Raw genomic sequence first — 17422 nt, 5'->3', positions numbered from 1 at the left:
TAGCATTATCACTTTCTCACCAATAGATCCTCTGCAGTGAATGGGTGCTGTCAGAATCAATCCAAACAGCTGATAAAAACATCACAATATTCCACAAGTAAATAATATAGATTGCTTTCAGCTAAAAATACCAGTACTCTATCCATAGTGTTGCTTCCTCCTTTGAAAAGTCGTCTTGTCTGAACCAGAGAAATATGCACAGTTCAAACACTGTTTACAAGCCAAAACACCTCTAAACAAATATTTGGGTGGATTTTGATGTGAGAGGAAAACAATTGATGGACTTTTCCACTGGAGGTAGCCTTATGGAATCATATTTTGGCCTGAAGTGACAGGATTAAAGTAAAAAACGTCTTGATGGATTTTTTTCTTGTAAACTTGCAGCTTTTCACTTCTCAACATATTAACTGATGGACTGGGGTGGTGTGGATTACTTGCACTTGTTTGGACTCATTCTGACGGTCCCCATTCACTGCAGAGGATCCATTGGTGAGCAAATGATGCAATGCTACATTTCTCCAAATTTAATGAAGAAACACACTCATTTACATCTTGGATATCATGGGGATGAATACATTTTCAGCAAATAATTTTTGGAATGAACTATTCCTTCAAAGCAGATGTTTAATTAACTCATCTACTATATGTGGACCATTGGTAGAATATATCCCCCTGAAGAGAAAAAAAGTGACAAAATGACATGCTTTAAGGCTTCCTTTTTTTTTTTTTCTTTTTTTTTTTGCAGTTTTACATGCATCATGCCGGTATACATTTTATAGTGTAACTAACTTACATTTAATGCTCAAATGAGGTGTAAATTGTTACAAAAGGGCATGAGAGCCTAAAATACTGATCACATTACAATCACCAGTGGCTGTAGATGAAATTTGTTTGTCAGCAGTCAACAAAACCAGCAGAAATGGTTGTGACCCCAACATTATGAGCATGAACTAATGCAACAGCAATCGATTTAACCATCACATTAAGAGCTGAAATGACAAAATGCCTCTAAAAGTGGGGCTAAATGAAGTTATTCTGTTTTGCATGGCGGTCCAGCTGAACTCTGACATGATCTGATTTGTCGAGCCTCTAACTGAAATATTTTTCAGTTCAATGGTCATGTATAGCACAAGGCTTTCTCTGGATGATGTGGTGAGGTATGCGTACAATAGCAGTTATTGCTGCAGACTTATATAACGATCGTTTCTCGAGCAGCATTTTAAAGCAGTGAGTCAAAGCTTCCTCTGAGTCATCGGTGGACACACAGAACATGGAGTCCTTCAATCCTCAAGAATGTGTCTGTTTTGAAGTTTTGATTTATCTTCTCCACAGTAACCGAACTCATCTGAACTGTGTGTTTAGGTAGACACTCCTCAGCTATGCAACAGAAAGCGATTGTGCCCCACCTGCCCTACTTTACTACAGTCTTATAGTTTTCCTTTTATCTCTTCAAGAACATTTTTAATTCATGAAAAAAATGTTTACATTACAAAGATGTTTGTGGTAGAACAGAAACAGAAGCAAACAACTGGTTTACACCTTTCTTACATTAGCAAAGTAATACAAGATGTGCCCTAACAAGACCTAGTGATGGCCTCGACAGCCATATTTAAGGAAAACGTCAAATTTAAAATCATATTAACCTTAAAACAATATAAACAGAAGAACTGTGTTAACACACTGTGGGTTGTCTTTATAATCTACTGAGTTACTGTAGGCTACATCATGCTGTAAAGCCCATGCATTCTTGCAGTAGGTGTTACCTGTGTCAGGTTAGATTACGTTGTTACTCGAGTCACTCTTCTGTGTCACTGGCACAGGCCAGGCTGGGTAAATCCACAGTTTTACTGTCTACTACATCAGTGTATACAGCCCCAAAGAGCAGCGAGCGGATCTGAAAAGAGACCAATGTAACGTTTAACATTTACGTTTTACAGTAAATGCAAACATCTGATGATTTTTTGACCAAATTGAAGTTGGATCATTCAACAAAATTGGTGCATTTTTGTATCCCATGGATACATACATGTATATAAAAAAAAAAAGTATGAGTTAATGAATAAAAGACCCCAGAAAGACTTTTGGTTTGGAAACAATTTATGTTTCTTGTGACATTAAAAATCATTTGATCTGAATGCTGCTTCTTAAATACCTGAAACAAGTTTTGTAGAGAGATAAAAACAATGTCTTACTATTTTGTAGTGCCTTGTAAAGCCTGATGTATTATATTTGACATCAATTTCTAAGGCCTCTAAATTATATACATTACCAAAACTTGCTGAAAAACCGGTTGCACACCATCTAGCACATACCCTCTGTTGTCTGACTGGTCATTTGTACACTTGCAGCAAGTTAAGTTTCAGGTGTGTTTTTCTGTTTAATGTCGACAGATTTTTATAAAGTAAATGAGAATAAAATTAAATTGTTATTGATATTTAAAAACGAACACATTCTAGACTGACCAACTTAGGTTTATTTGATTATCCAGACATCCTTTGGAAAAATCATGTTCAAATGCTAAATGATCATGATCAATGTTTGCATAAGCAATGTTTGGAGAACATTTATTTCTTAATCTCTCAATTATCTTTGTATTGCATTGCATTATCCTGAATGTTTTGAAACTGCAGAGCTTTGATTATAAAACTATAAGACTTTTTTGGGGTCACTGTAATTTTGTACGTCAGTTTTTAAGATTATGCAATTTTACTTATGACTAATAAAAAATAAAGAATTTAGGTTTTATATGCAATTCATTGTTTGTCTGATAGAAGACTCTAACCTTGAAAGTGGCTGGTGTTACTGGTGTAGTCAAAATCGATTCAGGTGCCAGTCTGGGTCTTGGCAGCATCTCTCCAGGTGTCTGAAGCTGAAACATCTTTCTCATATGAGGGGTTGGATTAAAAACTTCACTGCCCTGACTGGAAGCCACCTGTTCACCATCATCGACGCACACCTCGGTCTCCATAGGGCCTTCACATGTGGAGACTTCTGCTGCAGAGATCTTGGGGACGTCGACAGGACAATCATCCCTAAAAAAAACAGACTGCTATTTGTTGTTGAAGCTACAATTGAATCATTTAAACATGCCAAATCAATTCTCTGTTCCTTGGTTCTTTTTGGTTTTTCTAAACAAGTAGCATTAAAAGCTCTGCTGCCCCCTCCAGCTCTGGAGAATAAGGTTTATTATTATTGTTGTTTATTTTTTATGCAAGAATTTTATTGAACTGTAGAAGGTTACCAAACATGATTGGCCTGGTATAATATAGAACGTTTCTTAGTGAAACAAGAATCATAAAACAAGACAAAGAAAATAAGGATTAGGAAACAAAAAAAACATTGGTGGGTGGAATGAAAAAAAGTTCAAATCACAGAAATTTAAGGCATACTTTTTAATTCATTTAAAAAAATTATAATAACAATGGCATAGTGCCTTGTGTTGTGATTATGTAGAAATCTTGAAAGGTATATATATACACACATATATATATGAATATTATTTGTCTAATATATATATATATATATATATATATATATATATATATATATATATAGTACTATATAAAAATAGTATATATTTTTTCTCTCTTTCATATTTTTTATTATAAAATAAACTATATATATATATATATATACAGACCAAAAGTTTGGAAACATTACTATTTTTAATGTTTTTGAAAGAAGTTTCTTCTGCTCATCAAGCCTGCATTTATTTGATCAAAAATACAGAAAAAAAAAAAGTAATATTGTGATATATTATTATAATTTCAAATAATTGTTTTAAAATGTATTATACTTGCATATGAATATTATTTGTCATATATATATATATATATATATATATATATATATAGTACTATATAAAAATAGTATATATTTTTTCTCTTTCATATTTTTTATTATAAAATAAACTAATATATATATATATATATATGTGCTGTCAACGTTAACGCATGCGATTAATTTTTGTCTGGTTTAACGTGTCAAAATATTTAACGCAATTAACGCAGCATCCGTATTTTCTGCCATCCGTTGGCTAGCTTTACATTATATGATCACGCTCTTATTCATTTAAATGCTTTTAAACATTTCAAGCACGGCAAGACAAAAGAGAATGCGCTGTCTGTGAATGCCCTTATGTGACACATACACACGTACACACACACACACACACAATGCATAGACAGGGCGCCAGAATTCAGTTCTCTTAAGCGCTTGAACTAACAATAAACATCCCAAAGTGCCAGTTTTGTCGATTATCCTCATAAGAGCAATCTTAAATGATTTATACAAAGTCTAAAATGAACAAAAAGAGTTGTGAGAGAATGAGGCGAGATCCATAGACAGTATATAAACGGTGAGATCCGCGTGTCTGTCTGCTCTTAAAGGGACAGCAGCCAATAAAGCTTCCTGTCAGTAAAGTTAAAGAACAAAGGGAACAGAGAAAATGACTCGCTGCTCTTGACTAAATAACTTTTGTATCTTTAATAAGGATTAACTATTTAATTTTATAGTTTATGCAGTGCTGACTGCATATAACTTTGATAACTTTATTAAATTTCTGTATATTTCCTAACTGTTAAGACAGGAAGGGCAGGAGTAAAAATGACATTTATTATGGGTTTATGTTAGCATTGTTTTAAGTTTACTTAAATTAAAAACTGTTATATTTTTGAAGCCTAATAATAAATGTAAAAAAAAAAAAAAATCAGTAGCTTTATTAATATCAGTAATACTGGCCTTCATTCATAAAAAGATGCCATTTAAACAAGTATTTAAATTTAACTGTGAAATTATTACATTAAAAAATATATTAAAAACGTACAAAAACATTTCTTTTTTTATTGCGATTAATCACAGAAAAAATGTGTGATTAATGTAGTTAAAGTTTTTAATCGCTTGACAGCACTATACAGTACAGACCAAAAGTTTGGAAACATTACTATTTTTAATGTTTTTGAAAGAAGTTTCTTCTGCTCATCAAGCCTGCATTTATTTGATCAAAAATACAGAAAAAAAATGTAATATTGTGATATATTATTACAATTTAAAATAATTGTTTTAAAATGTATTATACTTATATATATATTAGTGGTGGGCATAGATTAATTTTTTTAATCTAGATTAATCTCACTGTGATCTTGAAATTAATCTAGATTAAAAGGGCTCATTCGAATTCTGCCGAAGGAATTCAGAATATGTGTGTTACCCAAATAAAATTGACAAACAGTAAGTCTTTGAGAAGGGGTTTATCAAGCTAGGTGGTGCATTAGAAAAGGGGCTCATCTCCTGTTTCCAAAATGCATCACAAAGCTCTTGAAAAAGCTGTAAACTAATTCCACATTGCACAAGGTGCAAACAACCTTAAGCCTGTTTCACACATACTCCGTCTGCAGTGCGTACGCGTTGCATATTTTTTTACGCACCCATGTTAACGGATTCCAGTTGCGTTGCATCTGCAGCAGTGCAGCGATCGTTTACGTACCGAGTAGCGGACTGCAAACGCATCCTATGTGAAAGCACATAGAGTCCGTGCTGCACCACATACGTAACGCACACGGACTGCATACCCACTGAAGACAGAGTATGTGTGAAACAGGCATGAGCAGGGCCATAGATAGTGTTAACGGGGACCCGGTGAAGGTTGTACCAGTGGGCCCTGTTTGAAATCGTTTAATTTGTATGTTTCGTTTATTTTTATTTATTTGTGCTATTTAGACAATGTTTAAGTTTTTTTTCAAGTTTGTAGGTGTCAAGGTACAGAAACCAAATAATTAAATTTAAAATAGCACTGCATAGTCTTCAATGTAAAAATGAAATATACAATCAAACCTACATTTATTCAGACACCTTCAACATTTCTCACAGTATTACAGTTTTGCTATATATATCAAAAATTATATCTGGTGTCTGAATAATTTTTGGTTTGACTGTTACAAACCAACTACAAAGTAATTCAGTCAAGAGCAGTGAGTGATTTTCATTTTCATTTTCTTGGATTAACATTACAGCAGCCAGTAGCTAAATTAGGCGCGGTCACTTTAAGAGACGATGAACGCATCCAATATAATACACATCCCATTTTTTTCCTCAACTGTTAACTTTCACTAAAGAAGTAACTGACCGTTTTTTCGAGCATAATTTCCAAGGTGGATATTTTGACATATTTTGTATGTATTTGTCGGCACAAGAGCAAAAATAAGCAAATTCGGTTTACAAGCGTTTTGAGACGCCTTTCTCTGCGTGAGCCCTGAACACCAGAACACCGTGAGTACTGAATTGGGCTCTTTCACATCTTTTTGTTTGTTCAAACTGCGATTTGTATTTGTTCGTTCAATTTTTATTTTAACATTTATAATAGTATTTTTTATAATTGTATAATGGGTAAAATATAATTACTTATATTTATATAATATTATTACTTATAATATTATATTATTTATATTATAATAATTACAACCATATAACTTATGATATATACATTTCATTTGTATTTATAATTTTTTTTATATACATTTAAATATAAAATAATATATATTATATATAAATGTAAAAAATATATTTTTATTATATAAATTAATTCATAAATATATTATATTATGCTATATTATATTTAATATTTAAAAGTAAATAAAAAAATATAAATACATATGACATATATGATAAATTATATTATTTTAATTATTATAATAATTAAAAATCATTTTCAGCCAAAGAATCAACATAAATCGCCTTGTTTTTGGATGACAGACTTTGTCGTTAAACTAAACTGCTTTGCTAACATCTATGCAAATACGGTAAACCCTTTGCCCTTTTAAAATCAAAGATAAAAAAAAAAAATTCAAGAATTTTTATTTACTTTAGCTTGTGTTAGCATAAATTATTGAATGTAGGGTGTTTAAACAGTCAGCAGTGACGTACGTTGCGTGCAACAGGTGACCCAGATGTTTGTTTCTGCTGGAGAATAACACACAGAAACAATAATATGCACAAATGCCACAAGGAGGCGGAGCAACTTCAGTGACAACACTGCCTGGACTGGATGAGCTAAAGTGATAATTAGAGACAGGCTAGCATGTCACAGCTCTAGTTCCGTATATGTCATTGATTATATCTCCTATATGTCATTGATTTTGCATTTGCATTGCAACTATAATTTTACATTACAGGAATTAGATTCTATGAAACAATGTTACTGGGTGGAATATTTTACCTATATGGGCAAAATAAGTAAGAATATTTTACCCAAAGCCTGAAAATTGCATTCATAAGACTTACTTTCTTCTGTGGAACACAAAAGCATTCACACAAAAAGCTATCATATAGATTCAGATTATTAAAGACATTCAAAGAAGAAAGGCATACAGGTTGGGAACAACATGAATGTAATTAAATCCTGACCAAATGCTCATTAATGTGTAAACTGTTCCAGTCAATTTTACACATACAGTACATTCAGGTTAATATGTGGGACAAAATGAAATACCCAGGTACAGGCTGAGATGGGCTCTCGTGGTTTGGATCCGTTAAGGTGGACAACACAACATGGGCCTCCAGCGTCAAGTCTTTTACAGTGAAGGATACAGGCCTGAAAGAGATCAGAATCAACTGACAGCGTTAGCTGGTTATGTATAGTATGCTTACTGTATGATTTTATGCTAAATGCATGTGGATGTAGTATCAAAAAAGTAAAAATACTTACTGTCCAGCTACACCAAACTGACTAGATACTGATAGACCATAAGACTCAGCAAAGCACAGCAGCCCCTAAAAGCAATTTAACAATAAATAATTAATAATAATTATAAACTAATAATACTTATAAATATTGTAAATAATATATATATATATATATTTGTGTGTGCGTGTATATTTATATATATATTCAATGATTTATTATTAACAATTGTGGCGGGGTGAAGGACACGACGAGGAGGTACAGGTGAGTTCCCCGAAGGGTGGATTTTATTAATAAATAGAGGGTTGAAGGCGGTGGCATGAGGTGGCTTGGTGCAGGGTGCTCGGTTTCCTCTTCGGTCTGTGCGCTGTGGTAGTGTGGGTCCGTTGTGCTCTCCCGTGTGCGGTGGGGCTGGCGGTCACACACTGCTCTGTGAACAAGACAGGTAGATAGGTTTAGCCGAGTCTCGCGGAGACATCTCTCACCTCTGTGTTCGTTTGCTGTGCTTAAGAAGGCAGCTCTTGATGGTGCGCAGGTGTGGCCGCTCAGCCCGTGACGAGCAGTAGCAGGTGTGACTGCTCGGTTTCCAGGGCGACGCTGATGAGAGCTCGGGACACGCGTCACATTCCCCACCCCTAAGCGTCGTCCTAGTCCTGTGGAGAAGCAGGGAAACTGGGGGAGGGAGGAGAGTGTGTGGGAAACGGCGGCGCTCTCTCCCCAACCTCCCGGTGTTGGGTGGCCTCCGCCAGCTCGATGGCCTCCACCAGCTCGTCCACGTTCGCTGGGTTCCGCATGCCGGCTGCCTGACGAAGCGGGCGGGGAAGGGCCCGCAGGAGGCGATCCACGACGACACGCTCCGCTACCTGGTGTGGGGTGGGACCCCCGGCCAGTAACCAGTGCTGCGCGAGACGGGAAAGGTTGGCCGCCTGAGCTCGGGCCGGCTGCCGTGGATCGAAGGCCCACTCATTGAAGAGCTGGGCAGCGCTGATGGGTGAGAGCCCCATCCGGCCCAGGATTTCCTTTTTCAACTCCTCATACGATTCGTTGAGCTCTGGGGGGAAGTGTGAAGTAAGCCTGTTGTGCCTCTCCCATCAGCAGCGGGGCGATGATCCGGGCCCACTCCTCCTTGGGCCACGCCTCCCGGGTGGCCACGGTCTCAAACATCTGGAGGTACGTGGTAACGTCATCGTGGGACATCATCCTCGGCAGCAGCTGCGTGGCCTGGACACGGGGGTCAGGCAGCGGAGTACGTGCGCCGGCAGTCATACAGAGCGCGGCGAGCTCCCGTTCGGTTTCCCCTTGCCGGGAGGCCATGTGCTCCATAATTTGTTGCTGGCGGATGCTCACCTCGGTGAGGCGCTTCAAAACTTCTTCCATCACCGGGGGAGGAGCGCCACCTGGGGAAACCAGAGAAGACACATGAGCCAACAGGGCGTGTGGCAGAAGAGAAACCAAAAAAAACAATCAAACCAGTCCAACTGGGGAAACACCGCGTGGGAAGGGGTCGTCGGTGTCTTCTTCACTGTCCTGCCCGCATTCTCCACCAGTGTGGTGGGGTGAAGGACACGATGAGGAGGTACAGGTGAGTCCCCCGAAGGGTGGATTTTATTAATAAATAGAGGGTTGAAGGCGGTGGCATGAGGTGGCTTGGTGCAGGGTGCTCGGTTTCCTCTTCGGTCTGTGCGCTGTGGTAGTGTGGGTCCGTTGTGCTCTCCCGTGTGCGGTGGGGCTGGCGGTCACACACTGCTCTCTGTGAACAAGACAGATAGATAGGTTTAGCCGAGTCTCGTGGAGACATCACTCACCTCTGTGTTCGTTTGCTGTGCTTAAGAAGGCAGCTCTTGATGGTGCGCAGGTGTGGCCGCTCAGCCCGTGACAAGCAGGAGCAGGTGTGACTGCTCGGTTTCCAGGGCGACGCTGATGAGAGCTCGGGACACGTGTCACACGCCCCACCCCTAAGCGTCGTCCTAGTCCTGTGGAGAAGCAGGGAAACTGGGGGAGGGAGGAGAGTGGACCCTGACAGACCTGCGAAAGCTGCCCAAATCCGAGAGAGTCCGTCGGCGTTGGCCATCCCCGCTCGGTGTTGCACGGTGACGTTGAAGTCCTGGAGCGCCAGGAACCACCGCGTCACTCTCACGTTCGTCTCCTTGGCCTGGGCCATCCACTGCAGGGGAGCGTGATCTGTAATGAGAGTGAAGGGGCGGCCAAGTAGGTAATACCAGAGCTCCAGGACTGCCCACTTGAAAGCCAGCGCCTGTGGGGGTCAGCTTTCGGCTTCTTGTTGGGCTTCTGGGATGGGCGGTTCCCGGCCGGGCCGACAGGCTGAGTGACGGTGGCGAGCAACTGGTCGAACCCTGGCCAATCTCGCCGAGGAGGACCGGTACCGGCAGATCCTTGACCAGTCCGACGTCTATTATCCTGCCGTGTGGACCAGGCTTTAGCCGAGTCTCGTGGAGACATCTCTCACCTCTGTGTTTGTTTGCTGTGCTTAAGAAGGCAGCTCTTGATGGTGCGCAGGTGTGGCCACTCAGCCCGTGACAAGCAGGAGCAGGTGTGACTGCTCGGTTTCCAGGGCGACTCTGATGAGAGCTCGGGACACGTGTCACACAATGCTATTACAATCAACACTGATTCATGATTATGTCAATTATAAATATATATAATAAATTATAAATTAAATTAGCAAATTATATTATTATTGTATAAATAATAATAAATAATTATACATGTTTCTTTAATTAATTATTAATTATTAAAATAAAAAACATCAGCGCTTGACATTAAGGGCCCTATAATACACCCGGTCCAATGCGACGCAAGGCGCAGCGCAAGTGTGTTTGCTAGTTTCAGTCCGGCGCCGTTCGCATTTTCCCGTCCAGCGCCACGTCGTGTAATTAGCAAATGCATTTGTGTACTAACATTTTATTTTGATATCTAAACTATGTTCAAACACCAAGCTCAAAACAATATTTATGCTTTTATAATTTTGCAGTATAAATGCATTCATGCTATATTTCAGCTACATCTGTCTGTGTAAATGCATCTGAATGTAACTTCAGTCACTTCGGTTTCTTCTGCAGTGAAAAGATTGATTTTGCTAATACTGATTCAATTTGACTGGTAACAGCCCTTTTACTGTCTTATTATATTAATTAAAATTAATAATAAAATGTAGTTGTTTTGATATGAAAGACGGTGAATGTATTTAAATATGGTTAGGGAAAAATGCCCTTTAAATAGGTAAAAAATTATCTGGAAATCAATTAAAATACATTTTGTGTAAGTTATATAAAACGTAACATCCCAACAACAAAATTATTGCCAGTGGAAATACTGAGTTGCAAGTAAATTTGGAAAACCACTAGCCACAGTGGCTGATGAGCAAAAAAAGTTAATGTCAAGCTCTGCATAGCATGTAAGCATTTTATAGAGAGAGAGAGAGAGAGATGATAGATAGATGTATAATCATACATCATATAATCATATACATATTTAATATTTTATATTATTAATTATATATTACACAAATTAAAGTTATGTTTAGTATATTAATTATCAATCAATCTATCTATCTATCTATGTTACATAGACAGATATCAACAATTTATAATTTATTATTAATTACTAAAATAATATTTAAAATATAATTATATATAAATAATAAATATATACGTTATAAGACCCGTCAAAACAGATTCCAACAGTTTTTTATACACAAGGGACACACTGATCAGTACAGATGTATTTGACCCCATTTAAGACTGCATGAGGAGAAGGTCAGTCATGTGTGTCCAGATCACAGTGTGCTGTCCAGTGCTGTTACTCATTGTGACAGACTATTTGGTTCGAATCCAAGCATCTGTCCCACTGCATCAATGACTGACACAAATACACTGTGACCTGCCAAGAAGTTACGCCACTGACACACAGCCAAAGCCCGTAAGTGAAAAGGGTGGTTACTGTTGGGCATAATCCACTGTCACTAAATCTCAGTGGAAATCAGGGTCAAAAGTTAAGTGCAAGGATACAACCGACATGGCGTTTATAATTTATTTTGGATGCATTACAATTTCAAAATCACGGACGCAATCATATAACTTTTTATTGTTTTGTTTTTTAGTATTTTTGCATGTTTTGCATGATACAAATGTTTAACTAGTGCATTTTTTGAGGAATGCAATATTGCATTTTAATGCAACAAAATAAATAAAATACCATACCTGGCTGTGAGTTAAAAGAACATTGCAGTCTGTTCAGTTAACATGCATAACACACCTTCTCTGAACTCGCTTGGATGAATATGATAGGCACAACGACTACTGGACATCCCAGGACAGAAATAAGTGGCAATAAAAATGAATATGGCAGATCCTTGTGCACTCGCCAGCACACACATCAAATAAATCATACTTGCACGGGAACACAAGCAACTTAAGCCTACTATATCCTGTATATTTAAAACATGCTGTGCTGAACGTTTACCCTCAGTTCTTTGAGGCAGAAGGTCACAGCTGAATCCTCTCCAACCTGAAAATAGTCAAACTCATCTGCGTGCAGCATCAGCTCGGTGTTCATGCCTCTGATACAGTCTGATAACAAACAAGCAATTAATGCATTCATTAATTAATACCGACAATTATTTTATCACGCGTTAACGCAGTTTTGTTTTGTTTTTTTTATTATGAAAGACCGTTGCTCACTGGCTCTGTATATATGGTGAGCGTGATTTCACCAAGTACAACATGTTCCTGGATCAACATCCTTGTTGATCCTGGAACAACATTCCAATCAACCAATCAGAATTCAGATATCACTTTTCAGGAAATATCTGTTTTAGGATTAAAATCAGGGTTAGGTGATTCTACACTCTTGTTAATCAGCTATCATTTCACACTGATTTTAGGAATAAATTATGGGTAGGGTTAGGTTTAGGGGTAGGGACTGGTTTAAGTCCATATTTTTAATAATAATGTTGATCCAGGATCAACAAAAGATGTTGAAAAAGATGTTTATCCAGGAACATGTCGTACTTGGTAAAATCACGGCGTTCCATCAAGGTTAGTGCTCACACTCAATGATCTATATATAACTGAACCGCGCTCTCGCCCACCTCTTCCAACTGAGCCAGGGACTGCTAAACAGAATGAGCACAATAGTCAAATGAAATGGGCTTTGGGGGTCAAACACGATTCGGCATGGTTAAGATTGCCTTGTGTGAGTACATCCTAATCATTCTCCCACATCCCACACACACGAGTCTCTACCGCCCATCAAGTTTTGTGCCGCACTGCACTCTGCTGCGATGGGTGCCACGATCATGCAGGTCTCTAATAGGAAGGTGCCTGTCATAATGTTATGATCGAGGCTCTGGACTCAGCATAACTTGTTTTTCTATAACAAACTATAAAATATTTTCTATAAAATTACAAATAGCTTGTTTTATATTTTATTTAATAACATTAATGCTATATGTTGAGATTTACAATAAATATTTTAACTGCTACTATGTAAAAGGAATCCTGCTGTAAAAAACAACAACAAACTTATTTGTTTAAAATGTTTGCAAACCAAATGTTATTGTATACTTTTGTTCATATAGCAGTTCTTTTAAATGAAAAAGTGCACAATGCAGTACTTTTGAATGCATTATTAGTTTTGTGCATAACAATGCGATTAAATAAAAAATTTTAATCATTGGCCAGCATATATATATGGACTCATCTGGCTCAGATTCCATTATTGTCTGTGGAGTTTGACGTGTATAGTCTATTGTTTATTGTATTTGTCCTGTTTTCAATGTATTTATTTGATTGTATTTATTTATTTGTTGACTGTAAAGCACTCTGAGCTTGGGAAAAGAACCATAAAAATTAATCATAATTAATATAATACTATAAGTTAAGCAATATGCATTATATAATGAGAAACACAATAGTACCACATGACCTCATCATACTGTACAGTTGAGTAATTTTAAATTAGACCTTTTTTAAAAATATTATAATATTGTAATTTTAATTTAATTATAATTTTACTGCAAATTTATATATATATATATATATATATATATATATATATGTATGTATATATATATATATATATATATGTATATATGTATATATGTATATATATATATATATATATATATATATATATATATATATATATATATATGTATATATCGTAATATTACAACAATATTCAAATGAGTTGAGAAAGAGTTATTAAACAAAAAGATTAAAAATTACAAAATGTATTCATGACACTGGAGATGGAAGATAGCTATTCAAATTATATATATGCATCAAATATTTGTTCTCATACTCATAATATTCATGGCTTATAATAGTAAGAGTACTACATGCTAGTGGAATGCTATAAAGACAGCAAAAGTTTCCTTACTATTTTCTTCCTCACAAAAGGTCTTCAAGGTTACTTTAAAAGAGGAAATGGAAAGAGTGACCTCTTCTTGTGAAACCGGAAAATGCACCACAATGTCACCTAAAAGTCTGAAAAACAAAAATGGCTTAAAGTTAGCTTATAAATTGGACTACTCTACTAAAAATGAAAGGTCTTATTAAATAACATTAGTTTATGCATTAACTAACATTGAAAATATGTGACCGTATTTATTAATCTTTGTTAATAAGTGAAGTGAGTGATAAAGTGACGTGTAGCCAAGTATGGTGAACAGTTTTTCAACCAATAACTAATGTAATTAACTACTGTAAATAAATGGAAACAATCAACAAGTTTAGAAACTAAAAACTGTGTCTTAAAACCTAGTGAGCTGCATATCTACATAGCATGTGCATCAAAAAGGCTTGGATGCTCAAGACTATGATGCCCAAAGATTATAATACAGCAGGTTTTCAGACACAGCCAATGACTGTTTTTATAACTTAAACACTTAAAAAAATGTAATAAACTATTCCACAAAGAGTTTCAGAAAAAGTAATGCTGAATTATTTGTGCACTTACTTGGACTGGGCCATTAGGACATTTGGACAGAGGTGAGCTGGGAACACGGCCTGCAAAGCTTCACATTCCTGATACCCCAAATTATAGGTCTTTGTTATTCCTAAAACATGTAAGTGGCAACATCTTGATTAGAACTAATGTGATAAGTTGTGATGAATTATACAATATGGAAATGATTTGTAGCATCTCATCGTCACAGAAGAGAGTCCAGTGATGTGTGCTGTCACCCTGTGATTACATCCACCAACACCAATCTGTTCCTCCCTCTGTCAATGCACTACTAGATTCAATGCAATAGAACTAACCATGTCTGCAGTGAAACTGAAATATCACCCTGCTATTTGGGATGTTGATGGATATCTCACATTTGTCCACACTGCGCTCTCTCCATGATGCACAGCGGAACAGGGGAAGTATGCACTGAAAATTATTAAAAAGCATAGGATAATTAGTAAATGCTGTACTATGAATTAATAATTACTGATGGATATGAGTTAAGGCACTGGGTATTAATATTATTGGTTAAGAAATATATATATATATATATATATATATATATACACACACACACACACATATATATATATATTTGTGGAAGACTGAATTAGGACTCCTTAAGACCTTTTTAAGACCCACGGAAACTTTGGAGTAATAACGTCATCGTCCAATCCTGCAAGACTTAAAGAAAACTGTGGTTCTGGGCGTTTAGTACCTTAATGTTTAACTTGCATTTTACTGCTTCACAGTCTTTCTGAATGTCTGGTTCTGGAATATATTGCTGGAAGAACAGAGGAGTGAAGCAGAAACAGGCATAAGCCGATTGAGATGAGTTTACTGTCCTTACAGCCAACTACAGATGAGAGAGACAGAGAATCAGAAATGAGAGAAAAAATAAGATAACGTTAGATAGTTCATGTTAACAAATACAATTAACTAATGTTAACAAATTGGAACCTTACTGTAAAGTGTTACCGATTAATCTAAGACAAAAATTAAAGATTAAGACTGAAAACTAAAAGATTAAAACCTAGAAACATGCATTAAAACCAGATGATGAGGCCCAAAAATGCTGTCAATCCGCGATGCAGAAAACGCGGACGGAATCGCGGAATCCAGTCATAAAAACGAAATTTACAGTTTAACGTGGAATGTCACGGAATTTGTCAAATTTTGAATTAATTAATCAAAAGTAGGTCATTGTACATCAAATCGCGATATGGACTAATATCTGTAGATATCTGTATATGGCTCAGAAGCGAAGAGCGTGATGCTCGTTGTGATTTCAACATCTGCCGTCTCACTAAATGAGGACAAAAACAGATGAACAATATCTCTAGAACTGCACTGAGAGTCACTTCATGAGCATTTGACCGTTTGATTTGAGTAAAACTAGCGTCACATCACATAAACAGAACTGTAAAGGTATTCAACCCGTCAAAATAAAAGTCCTGTTTAGTTTAAAGACAAGTATTTGCCAGAAATGTATAACTATTGTTCAGCAGACTGTACACATAGACAGTAAAAATACATAGCCTACTACTACTACTACTATTTTTTTAAAGGAATAATCACACATTTCTTCCATGTTTTATTTTTAATAGTAAATTCCCTTTATTTACCAAAAATAAAGTTTACTTAATTTTCAGTAATTAAAAGATATGTTGTTTTATGCATTTAAATAATTAGACATGCTAAAACACAGAATTAGGTAAAAAATAAAACATATGGTGAAGAGAAAATAAAAAATTTCATAGGGCCCTAAACATGTAACTTTAACGTAATTTTTGTTAAACTTTTAATAAATTGTTGTGAAAATGTATACTTTTTATGGTTTTAATTAATTAGACATGCTTTTTGATTAATACAATTTAATTTAACCATTAAAAAGGAGTTGAGAAAATTTAAAACAGAAAAAAATGGAATCCAGAAAAATAAAACGGAAAAAACGGAATTTGGACAAAAATAAAACGGATTTCATAGGGCCCTAACGTACATATCAGATTTAACTCTAACGTACCCCTTTCTCCAGTGGATCCAACCATATTTCATCACCAATTCTTGACAGAGCATGAACTGCTTTTCCGAAAACTAAATGGAGATGTTTATTAGCAACAAAAACTAACGTTTAACGGAAGGCGATCAGAACAGATTTACGTTAGACTTATTTAGATAAGAGTAAAATTGTGCCCTACCTTTAATGCCATTGCCTTCAATTACACACTTCATTTTATTTACTTCACAATATTTGCCTAAATTTCTAAAAGGAAAGCTTTGAGAAAAGTTAATTTAGAGAATAAAAACGGTAAAACTGCTTTCTTGATTTTTTTTGTTTTGTTTTTTTTACCTCAGAGCTAAAGCGCGGGAAAGAAGCGAGCGCGCGCCATCTAGTGTCCAACTATCAGAGCGCGCGCTCGTGTTCTCATTAGAGTTTTTTTTTTTTCGTTTTTTTTTTGGGGGGGGGGGGGGGTTTACAAGAATAGAATAGAAAGAATAGAATAGAATTCATGGTGCGTGATATTTAACGTATTCCTGACACCGTTCAACAGGGAATACATACTAACCTTTAAGTTTTAACCTTAAAAATTAAAATAAATTCTACAATAAACACTGTATAGAACTAAAAGTAGTGGAAGTGTGTGATATATATATATATATATATATATATATATATATATATATGCATATGTCGATAAATAAATAATAATAAAAAATATCATATTTATTTAAAAATTGTCTTAGTGATTTGTGCCTAAACACAAAGTA

General features: G+C 36.1%; 1 protein-coding gene across 2 annotated transcripts; it reads right to left on the bottom strand.

Moving 5' to 3' along the window:
• Positions 1–692: 692 nt before the first annotated feature.
• rad9b (RAD9 checkpoint clamp component B) lies at positions 693–17033 on the bottom strand. 2 transcript variants are annotated; one of them, XM_059504230.1, is made up of 11 exons: positions 16852–17033; positions 16677–16747; positions 15372–15509; positions 14965–15079; positions 14660–14759; positions 14081–14187; positions 12161–12267; positions 7703–7767; positions 7487–7588; positions 2783–3032; positions 693–1894 (listed from the first exon to the last, which is right to left on the bottom strand). In XM_059504230.1, the coding sequence occupies exons 1-11, from the start codon at positions 16883–16885 to the stop codon at positions 1796–1798; spliced, it is 1188 nt and encodes a 395-aa protein (XP_059360213.1). In that variant the 5' UTR covers positions 16886–17033; the 3' UTR covers positions 693–1795. The 2 variants fall into 2 exon arrangements, with proteins under 2 accessions (XP_059360213.1, XP_059360214.1); XM_059504231.1 differs by having other exon boundaries at positions 15372–15437.
• Between the last annotated feature and the right edge of the window lie 389 nt (positions 17034–17422).

Source organism: Carassius carassius, chromosome 21, assembly GCF_963082965.1.
Source record: "Carassius carassius chromosome 21, fCarCar2.1, whole genome shotgun sequence".
Taxonomy (NCBI): domain Eukaryota; kingdom Metazoa; phylum Chordata; class Actinopteri; order Cypriniformes; family Cyprinidae; genus Carassius; species Carassius carassius.
Note: the sequence above shows the minus strand (reverse complement) of the source record. Positions and strands in the feature narration are given on the sequence as shown.

Bases quoted from the DNA above. Each gene is read 5' to 3' on its own strand.
- rad9b (XM_059504230.1), bottom strand. From the start codon at position 16,885: ATGAAGTGTGTAATTGAAGGCAATGGCATTAAAG. The intron at 12,268-14,080 runs GTAAGGAAACTT...GTTTGTTATCAG, and splicing joins CTTTTGTGAGGAAGAAAATA to ACTGTATCAGAGGCATGAAC. The intron at 3,033-7,486 runs GTATTTCATTTT...TGTTTTTTTTAG, and splicing joins CCATCTCAGCCTGTACCTGG to GGATGATTGTCCTGTCGACG.